The following is an 11,433-nucleotide window of genomic DNA, read 5'->3' as shown; positions in this document are numbered from 1 at the left end:
TTACATACCAATTTTCCTTAATTGAACTGTAATTTTTTGGTAAAGATTCAAAGTACTTGTTATAAAAATCTTATATTAAATTTTCAAACCTATTAGCTACCTATATAAATTTAATTTTTTATACATTTTTAATAACAAATTAGAAACTAATTGTAGTTTTGTAAAAATTTGTACTTAAAATGCTTATATAAAATATCGTCAATGTTTTTAAACACCTAGCTATGGACCTATGGTAAGGTTACAAAAATATTACATGTTTACGGTTTTTGACCGAACGAACATTTTTTTATTGATACTTTTCGAAAAAAAAACTGAAATTAATCAAATATAATCCAAGCGAAGAACGTTTAACCAAGGTTACAAAATATTTTTTACTGGTTTTCACTTATTTATTTATGTTTTTCTCTAATATTTTGAAAAGGACTGAACATTTTTACTTTCGACCTTCAAAAATTACGAACTATTTCCAATTTGCTCACAAAAATCCATTAGGATAACCAGAACATATTTTGTTGGAAAAGTTGAGAAGTTAAAATCTGAAAAATTTTCAACTATCTCATCTAAACGTATGGATATAATATGTTTGTTTGAAAAATAGTTTTATATCACCGAAATGTATTGTTTTACACATTACAGTATAATAAATAATATAAGTATGTAATATGATGTACTTGTATGAATGTGACAATTTTACAATCTATACAAATTAGAATTGAAATTGGTCATGGTTGAAAATAACGCATAATTTTAGTTTCCAAAAAACATGAATCCCTAATTCCCTATCCCTATCATTGTTTTGGGGAACGGAAAAAAAAGTCTTGCAGAAAAAAAGTCCCGGAAAAAAAGTCTCAGGGCAAAAAAAGCTTATAAAATATACAATTTGAAACATTTTAAATAAAACTTATATAATCACTCTGTATACAATGTTAGTTTTATCTGAAAAATACGTTATAATAGTCAATATAGAATGATAAAATCTACTACAATTTCAAGTTAGCTCCAAAACCATTTCTACAGCTGTACGTCATACGAGTAGAAAAGAATAGTGTATGTGTTTCTACTTTGTTCATTTTAATGCAGAATAAAACAAGATCGTCTTACGAAAGTCTGTTTTCTATAATACTGAACATTTGTAAAGATCGAGATTTATACCCAGACCCAATGTTTTTGAATATTGATTTTGAAATGGCTGTGATTAAAGCTGCAAAAAATATTTTAGGTGAACATATAAATATCCGTGGTTGCTTTTATCACCTTACGCAAAGTACCCACCGAGAAATACAAGAGCTGGGTCTTGAAAACCGGTATCGCAATGACGACGAGTTCAATCTTTTCTGTTGTATGATAGACGGGTTAGCATTTCTCCCAAATAGAGTTTGTTGAAGACCGGTATGTCACACTCAAAAAATATTGTCCCGTTTGGAGCTGAAGATTTACCTACTTTTATATTTCGACCATACATATGTAAATGGCAGATTTCGCCCAGGTAGACCTTGTAGAAATAATATAGTAGTACGATATCGTCGTACACCTCCACTATTTCCTCCTGCAACTTGGAATGTTAATTTGACAACATTGTCTGACGGGCATAGAACCAATAATGTGTGTGAAAGTTGGAACTCTCGATTTTCACATATGGTTGGACAAAATCATCTAACAATTTGGAAACTAATTACTAAAATAAGATATGAGATAGCTGCAGACCGCGCAAAATTAGCTTTAAATGAACTGGGTGAGCAATCAGTAAACAGAAAAAAAAAGAAAATGGAAATAAGATTAAATGCTTTATGCACACGTTTTGAGGAAAATAAAATTGAACTTCAAGATTTTTTAAAAGCTATAACTCAAAATATTGAGTTACAGCGATTATAATTCATATACCTGTTTTTTTTTTATATATAATTTTAATATTTAATATTTTTTTAATTATAATAATTTTTTGCTATTCTGTATAAATACTATAAATGATGCTGACAAGTCATCTATCTTGATATCTATTCTGTATTATTTTTGTTTAATATCTGTTTTGTATTTATTAGCTATATATAATTACATAATTATTAGATATAATCTTTAGAAAACAGACTTTTTTTCCGGATACTTTTTTCCTGGATTTTTTTTCCTACCATCCATTGTTTTATGTCCCATATCCCTATAGTAATATCACAGAATATATGAAATATTCAATATAATTTTAATATAAATAAATTATATTAAATTACAAATTATATTTAAATATCTTATAATATAAAACGTGAATCCCTATATATATCGCTCTAAGCAACCCATGGAAGAATTACGTTTTTCTTCCATGGGTTTCTTAAGACCGGCCAATCGCGTTACTTCCTCGCGGCGGCGGCCGAGCTATCACGATTTTTCGGTTATCGTATCACTCATCAGTCACAGATATCGTGTTTTAGATTTTTCGAAACGTTTTACGCTCATTTTTTCGACTTTTTACTCGATTTTTCTGCTTTTACGCCCTTTTCCGTCGCCTTTTTTTTACGTTTAATTTAAGCGCGTTTCTTTTAAAATCGAAAACGCGGCCGACTTTCGTTTTTATCGTTTTTTTTTTCGATCTTTTTCGTCTTTAAGACCGCCGACTGCTCTTTTTTCGCGTAGTATACTTATTGTACCTACCTATTGTACTGATAATAATAAATATTATACTGTTTTTGTTTGATTCAATAAATATTGTTTTAAATACGTTTAATTCTGTCTTTTGCCTGTTCGAAATCCTTATTTTAAGCTCATGTCGACGGTGTTTGAGTGTTCCTACTTTTTATAAATTATTACAAAAACGGCTACTCGGTTAGTAGCCAAATATTTAACACAGCACATAAAAGGTGTGACTACATGTGATATAATAATATGTAATATTTATTTACACTTTTGTTCGTCGACGGCTCAAAGAACGTAATCATATGATGCTACGGATAAGGTGTTTAATATTAATTGCTGTCGATAGGTGAGATAAGTGTAATGAGTAGTCTACGACGGTGGTTAATTATTTAATCGAGCACACAAATTGTACAACAACGTAATGTACTGTAGGTACACTACGGTTAATCGACAACGGTAGTATCGGTGTATATGTAATCTCTTTAGGGTTTTTATGTTTAAATTGATTAAGTAACTACTCGGTTATACCATGAAAAGAATATTTTGGTGGTAATGTTAATAATTTAGTTCATTGACGGTGTTATAAAAGTGCATTATTAAATATCATTACTTATAGGCAATGTAGTTTTTATTCATTTGTGGTAATTAAATAGTTACTAAATTACACCAGTAGTAGAATATTTTTTGGTAATAATATGGACAGTTTTATTTATTAACGGCTGTATGAATGTCATTCATGGGACGGATAAAACATTAAATATTATTGTTGATAAATAATTTAGGTTCTATGAGTAGTCTATACATTTGTGATAATCAAATACCTACCCAAATTTACCAAAAAAAGCATATTTTGGTAATTATATTAACGCTTTGGTTCATCGCCGGCTCTATTATTGTCAGTGTGTTATTAAATATTACTGTTTATAGGTAAGTTAGCTACTGTGAAAAGCCTATTGTTTTTAAATATTTGATAGATTTAAATAACACTTTAGTTCATTGACGGTGTTAGTTATGAAAGTCTATATGTACTGAAATGGATACGGTATTAAATTATGCTATTGTTGGGCAAGGTAGATTCTATAAGTAGGTAATCTATATTGGTTAGGTAAATTATTTAACCAAGCCCACAAATGTACACCAATGTAATATAATAGTATAGTCACAAAACAGTTCGTTGACAACATTAAATGTTATTTGTATTAAATAGTATAATACACAGGTACATGCATATAATGTTAAACTTCCTTAATTTGACAAATTGTGTAAAAATCATTAGAATTAGAATAAATTAATAAGCAAATTTAGTTAAACCAACTTCAATAGTTTGATTTTAATAAAATTACTCAAACATAGACTATCAAAATAAATTATTAAATATGTGATAGATCTAAAATAACACTTTAGTTCATTGACGCCTTGACGGTGTTAGTTATGAAAGTCTATATGTACTGAAATGGATACAGTATTAATTATGCTATTTATGGGCAAGGTAGATTCTATAAGTAGGTAATCTATATTGGTTAGGTTAATTATTTAACTAAACCTATAAATGTACATCATTGTAATATAATAGTATAGTCACAAAACAGTTTGTTGACAAAATGAAATGTTATTTTTATTAAATAGTATACATACATGCATATTATGTTAAACTCCCTTATTTTGATAAATTGTGTAAAAATCATTAGAATTAGAATAAATTAATAAGCAAATTTAGTTAAAAGGACTTCAATAGTTTGATTTTAATAAAATTATTTAAACATAGACTATCAAAATAAATAAAAAATAATATATTGATATTACACTACATTTAGAAGTAACGACTAATTGTAAATTATTTAACATTTACCTAGAACTTAATTATTTAGCCGTGTATATGTATTTTTAAAATATACACAATGATTTTGTATATATTACAATATGTTTTGATTTTATTTGATACCTAACAAAAAAGAAATTGCTGTGTATTCACATGACTTCTTGATTAATTTTGTTAGTTACAATATGCAATAAAATAATGGTAGGTTAACTAAATGTTATGACTAAACAGTGAATAGAAACATAACTTAGTACAATATGAACAGAATCATAGATGGATATACTATACCGAAATAGTATAAACACATCGATTAAAAACAAACATACCTACTATATTATAAGGTTAACTGACACATAATTCACACGTTTAAACGTTTTTAGTATTAATCGCCGCTAAATTAAAACGGTTTAAATGCTAAAGTTTTTCCACATTCCAGTATCTCGGTAGGATGTCCCAGTAGGTTAGGCGTTAGGCATTAGATGTGAGGGTATAGGGTTCGATCCCGGCGGCGGAGAATAATAAATTTGACAGATTTTTCTCCGACTTCTTAAGGAAAGCGGAGTTCTAATGATAACAAAATTAATTGAATTAATATGTTTGATCTTTTTTTTGTATTTTTTTTAATTTACCGATGTCCTAATGTTTTTTTCGTTTTTTTTTTTTTTTCATAATTTTCCAATGTTCTAATGATCATAATTTGTCACTCGAATTACTGTTGCATATTATACCTACAATAAATACTTGAATACTAGGTAGTCCGTGTTTTTAGTCTGTTATATTTAATAACTACGCGTGATCTATTTATTGATATCAATGATATCGATAAAAGTGTTTTTGAAAATACTGTGGTCTCTGGATATCGCTTAGTACCGTTAATCACTTCGCATCTTATATCTACGCGTACATCGTATTATTTATTAATTAATTAATAATAATAAAATTGTTAGTTGTAGGACTAGCTAAGTTATTGCGGTGGCTCATTTAAATAACATAGCCACCTGAGATCTTTTGCATTTTTTTCGAATTTTATTTAATTATTTTTTGTTATATTATTACTTAGTTCTTTTTTTAGTGAAGGTTGCTCCACCATCACTGAAAACCAATTAGAGCTATATGCCTAAATGTATTTGGATATCCCACAACGACGATAAATGATAATTGATGGGTACCTAACCATTTACGATCCGTCTTCCATAATAAACCGTTTTCAAGAAAAAAAAAACCATTTAATTAAGCTATGTGTGTGTATACTGTATAGTATACAAAATAGTATATAGTAGTATATAATATAAAATAAGCCATTGGTTACACTAAATAAATTCCAATTCCTTAAAACATACAATATGTTGTCTTCAGTATTATTCAATAACCTATAGGCTACACAACTACCAGCAGTAATTTGTTCGAACTTATGATGACGTATATAATTTTAATATAAGTTAGGTTCGATGATATAGGTATATAAAAAAAATTTACTATATAGGAACACCTTGAAGAAAAACACATATATAAAAGGAATATCTTTTATATTACTCATTTCATCAATGCAAATGTAACAGAAACACATTAAAATAAATCATCATTGTATTAATACTTATTACTAATTTGTGACTAAACCATAGGTACTCTGTTAATCATAAGAATTTCTACACGGCATGCACACCATTTTATTTGTGATATTCATTAATTTCTTAATTCACTTAATACTTTATTATTATTCATCGTGAATTTCTATTGCGAATTGCGTGTTATTTATAAAATTGACTGTCTATATGATCAAATGCTATTGGTTTATCAGATTAAATACGTTTATATGCGTTTTGTTATTCATATATTTTTCGTGAACAAAATAGATATATATCTACTACCAAAGTAGCGCAGTTTTATTTATTGCCGTGGAACAGAGGGTCTGCAATCCACCGCAGGTGGATTGCCTACCTGATAAGCTGCTGCACATATGTTAATCGATATTCACTTGGGGAGATTAACTTGCTAGACACCAAAACATGGATTTCAAATTGAAGATTTTTTACATACGAAAAAGCATCGGACATGCGACGAGAGGCCGTATAATTCAATGGCTGGTATATAATATATATATATGTGTGTGTGTGTATGGTTTACGTTACTTCTCTGTGTATGATAAAATTTGCTTAGGGTTTATCATGGCGAATACAATCATGTGTGCTCTAAAATGTTTATAATAATATATTATGCGTGTACAGAATAGGTTTATACTACCAAAGTAGCCGAATTTCATGTATTGCCGCGGAACAGAGGGTCTGCAATCCACCGCAGGTGGATTGCCTACCTGACAAGCTGCTGCATATATGTTAATCGATATTCACTTGAGGAGATTAACTTGCTAGACACTGAAACATTGATTTCAAATTGACGATTTTTTACATACGAAAAAGCATCGGACATGCGACGGGAGGCCGTATTATTCAATGGCCGATTTGCATAGGCCATAGGTGATGTGAGAATATATCTAGACACTCAAACTCGAAATTCAAACATTCCCGCCTTCGTAACGCGTTCGCCAAGCATTATCAGAAATCCTTATCACCTCCTCAAATTTTTGTTTTTAAACAGGAACAATTTTTATATGTAAAACTACGACGACATTGTCGTCACTAGCCTCCACCGCCCACTTCAGCGAGTCTCACCTATCCCCCGAGTTTCAGGACAGCGAGTTTCCGACAGCAGCTAGTATTTCATAAAATATACTATTAGTATAATATAGGCTGAGACTGCCACTACCAAGTTTTTGTACAGTCAAATATTTATTATTTATTTCAACATCAACTATTCAAATCATTCCTTTCGTATTAATCAATTGAATAAATAGTATTCATTGGAATATATTAATGATTATAGTAGATGTAATCCTTAATTAATGATAATAATTGATTATCCTTATTCCTTATCATAGTCTATAGACTTATTTTTCTCAACGCCACGCGTAGATGATTTCAGGTAATGAAAATGTATTGTAATAAGTTATAAAATTGAGTATAAATAGATAACATGACCTGGTTAAATCTGAGGGCAACAAAAAATAATGTTATTGTATACACAACAGTTAAAAGATGTACGAAAACACATCTTATAAAATAAAATAAAATTTAATTAATTATTTAGGTACCTATATTATACATAAGATTATAGAATGATAATAAATATTAGAATAAAGCATAATAAGTAAAATTCTATAATACTATAAATTAAGATCCTATTACATATATTTATATAAATTGTTAACTCAAATTTCCAATTTTATATTATTTATGCCATGACAGGCGTTTATAAATTATACGGTGTGAAACATCAAATATACATTATATTATCATTGTACAATAATATAATATATTGACAATTTATCACATTATTAATTATTATCATATCATATAGGTATATGATATGATAAATGAATAGATATTTAAATACTAACATTGCATCACATATTTATTCTGTGTGTATAAATAGTCAAATGTAAGATTATAATGTGAATATTAAAAATAAATCATGTTCATCATACCTATTTAATCTTAGTATTGAATAATTTACAGTTAAGAACCTAAATCGTAAGATTTTATGACTCTCTGGCTGCTATTATAGCTTTTACAGGACATCACAAGGGTTGAATACGTACCTATATTATATTATTTATATTATACTATACCAGTATTATGTTATCATAAAATGTACAAATGTATAGTCTACAACATAATTTTTCATATTTTTCTAACCAATCATTCTATTGAATACGTGTATAATAGAAATATTTAACAGAAAGTATAAAAAAAGTTTATTTGAATAGCTGAATAAAGTGCAATAGAAAATTATTCTTTTAAATTTTGATTTTTGTTTTTGCTGTACGACTTTAAAATACATTTATACTGTTTATTATAGAACATTATAAGCTATACATTTTTACGATAATACAACGATATTTACATTAATGTAAGTATCATTTTTATCTACCTAAATATAATATCAGTATATTACAAAGTATTAAATCTTAACTCATACTATGTAGATATGACTAGTTAAAATATAATACATAATTTCTGTGGATTGAGTTTAGCGATTAACGCTACTGCAGCGCTACCAGTGGCCGTAGCGTCGTATGACTCAATTTGGGATGTTTTCAGAAGTGGAATTTGGTCTCCTTACAATCCGTCATATTGTAGCACATGATAAAGAATACTTATCAGTGATCATTATTTTAACATTTTTTATTTTTATACCTAATAATAATAATAACTATCGTAAATTTTTACACTAATAATAATTCCATTCCTATTAAATAATAAAATGCTCAATTAGGACATTAGTTAATAGCCAATTAGAGGTATATTATTAATTATTATCACTTTAACACTTAACACAACGCTGTAACCAAATACTATAATACTATATCGTATATAGTATTTGCTGTAACCTTCATCGTTCTGAACTGTACATCTTGGTGGTTTTGGATCAATTGTATACCTATTTGAAAATGGCTTCAAAAGTAATTTCGGTATACGAAAATACACAAAAGCTGGGTGCAGAACTGGCCAAAAATCTCTCGGAACTTGCCAATGATGTACTGGGTGATGGAGGAAATGCGGTTTTTAAAATTGGACTTTCTGGTATAACGATTTATGTATTATTTTAACTTTAATGTTAAATGCATGAGATTGCACCATACATGTTTTAAGGTGGATCCGTCGTGTCGCTGTTATCCGAATATTTAGCTAAAGTTGAAACAGATTGGTCTAAGTGGAGATTTTTTTTTTGCGACGAAAGGCTGGTAGATTTTAATGATCCAGAGTCTACATATGCTCAGTATAGAGACAAATTCATCAGTAACCTTCCCATTAGTGAAGATCAATTCATTAAAATAAACCCTCAACTCTCTGGTAAACACCAAGTGCATGTTCTGTACAAGTTGATTAATTATGTTTATGAATATATTATTGGATTTTGTATTGCAGTCGATGAGGCAGCTAAAGATTATATTCAAAAGATATCTGTTTATTTTGCACCTTACGATTTGCCTCGGTTTGACGCACTGATATTGGGTGTTGGTCCTGATGGACATACATGTTCGTTGTTTCCTGGACACAAACTATGTGAAGAAACATCAGTATGGGTAGCTCCAATTTCTGATTCTCCAAAGCCTCCACCAAACAGAATTACTTTTACATTTCCAATTCTCAATAATGCCAGATACTGTGCATTTATAGCTACCGGGAGTTCAAAAGCTGATATTTTGAAGGTACAATTTGCAGGATTGTGCTCGCAAAATAACATTTCGCAAATGCACAGATCATTATTATGAATAATTTTTATTATTTTTTAGCGCATTCTTAAAGATGGTGAACCATTACCAGCCAATTGTGTACAGCCAGTAAATGGTAGCGTACAATGGTTATTAGATGAAGCTGCAGCCAAGCTATTACAAGAAGAAACGTCTTTATAAATTATTTATGTTATTTTAAAACAAGGTATTGGTTAAGAATGGAATTTATTTATTTTTAAATTTTGGTGTCTGATAAATTTTATCCTGATAAAATTGATACTCTATTTGTATTTATTTTATGTAATGTTATGTGGGAAAGAAAACATCTATCAAGAAGTAAATGATTAATAAAATATAAATACCAAATTTTTTTATATGGAACAAGATTCGTTTTATACTTTTTACTTTTTACCTCATTATATAATTACTATAAGGTCATTAGAAATCGTTGACTATCATAAATTTAACAAACAAATTCAAATCATCTTGGAACTCAGTATCTGTTACGATTTAAAAAGAAAACAGCAGTCCAAAAATTATTTTTTTTTAAATAATTATAATGGTTGCCATGTGCTGAATGAACTAGATGAAGTAGTTACCAATCTTAATAATAACTAAATAGTTCGTTCCATTGAAGTCTGAATTTCACATAGGCAGAGTTAGATTTCAGTTAAAATGGATGCTGCCAACTATGATATACATATAACGAGATTTATTTTTAAATTCATTCAAAAAAGTAAAAAACTTAAAAAATTAGAAGGATAAATATTTAAAAATATAATTTTTTAATAAAAACGTTTTTTAACAACTTAGAAACTATGTAAAAAAATATTTTGAAAAAAGTCAATACTTTTTTAAATAATGAGTGTTCTTCAATAAAAAAAATCACCCTGTATAGTATATTTTAGGATTTCATACATTTTAATGTATATTTTAGATTTTTTAGATGTATAGTACCTAAAGCGTTTTTTTTTTAAGACAATTCGTTCTATAATAAACATTTAAAAAATATTAACATACATTTTATTCTGGGCATATTTTGGTAATTTAAAAGTCATATAAATCATTGCTATACCTATACTAATGACATTGTATTATTATTGGATTTATTTAAAGATGCATACCTTGAACTTTCAGTATATCAGTTCATTATTTAAATTAAATATCAACTCAACACATGTTATAACTAATTTTTAATATTGTCATTATTTGACTTTGTATTAAATAAAAGTAATAATAATGTATTTCCCGATCTGAAAAATATTTGTATAGATTTCAGTGTGATAAAATATGACTGACACATATAATCTCATGTAAAAAACTTCAAAAAGTAAACACAAGTATAAGATAATTGTAATAGAAATATTGATTGAAAAATGCTATACATGTCTATATACTTAGTTTTCAATTTATATTGTAAAAAAAAAATATTTTTTAATTTATTTTTATTATTTTTAATATTGAGATTAAAAAGCCATTGTGTATAATTTTTAATTTAACTTAAATTGTATAGAACAAATAAATCTTATCATATTAATTAAATTATAAAGCAACTTTCTTTAATAATTATATATTGAGTTTAAGATATCATACTAAAACTTACATGAATCACCATAGAAATATTAATGGCACAGAGCAAATACTGTTTAATGTAACATTTAAGATTAAAAATAGACTTGGTAATGTAAACTATAGTATA

At 27.9% G+C, this 11,433-nt stretch overlaps 1 protein-coding gene across 2 annotated transcripts; it reads left to right on the top strand.

Annotated features, from left to right (window-relative positions):
- The first annotated feature begins 8,651 nt into the window (after positions 1–8,651).
- Positions 8,652–10,118, top strand: Pgls (6-phosphogluconolactonase). 2 transcript variants are annotated; one of them, XM_015522798.2, is made up of 5 exons: positions 8,652–8,798; positions 8,876–9,081; positions 9,151–9,351; positions 9,427–9,710; positions 9,795–10,118. In XM_015522798.2, exons 2-5 carry the CDS (start codon positions 8,949–8,951, stop codon positions 9,912–9,914), a joined length of 738 nt encoding a protein of 245 aa, XP_015378284.1. In that variant the 5' UTR covers positions 8,652–8,798; positions 8,876–8,948; the 3' UTR covers positions 9,915–10,118. The 2 variants fall into 2 exon arrangements, with proteins under 2 accessions (XP_015378284.1, XP_015378283.1); XM_015522797.2 differs by having other exon boundaries at positions 8,682–9,081.
- The last annotated feature ends 1,315 nt before the right edge of the window (positions 10,119–11,433 follow it).

This window comes from Diuraphis noxia, unplaced genomic scaffold, assembly GCF_037042655.1.
Source record: "Diuraphis noxia isolate RWA-SAM2 unplaced genomic scaffold, SU_Dnox_SAM2 contig0003, whole genome shotgun sequence".
Classification (NCBI taxonomy): domain Eukaryota; kingdom Metazoa; phylum Arthropoda; class Insecta; order Hemiptera; family Aphididae; genus Diuraphis; species Diuraphis noxia.
Note: the sequence above shows the minus strand (reverse complement) of the source record. Positions and strands in the feature narration are given on the sequence as shown.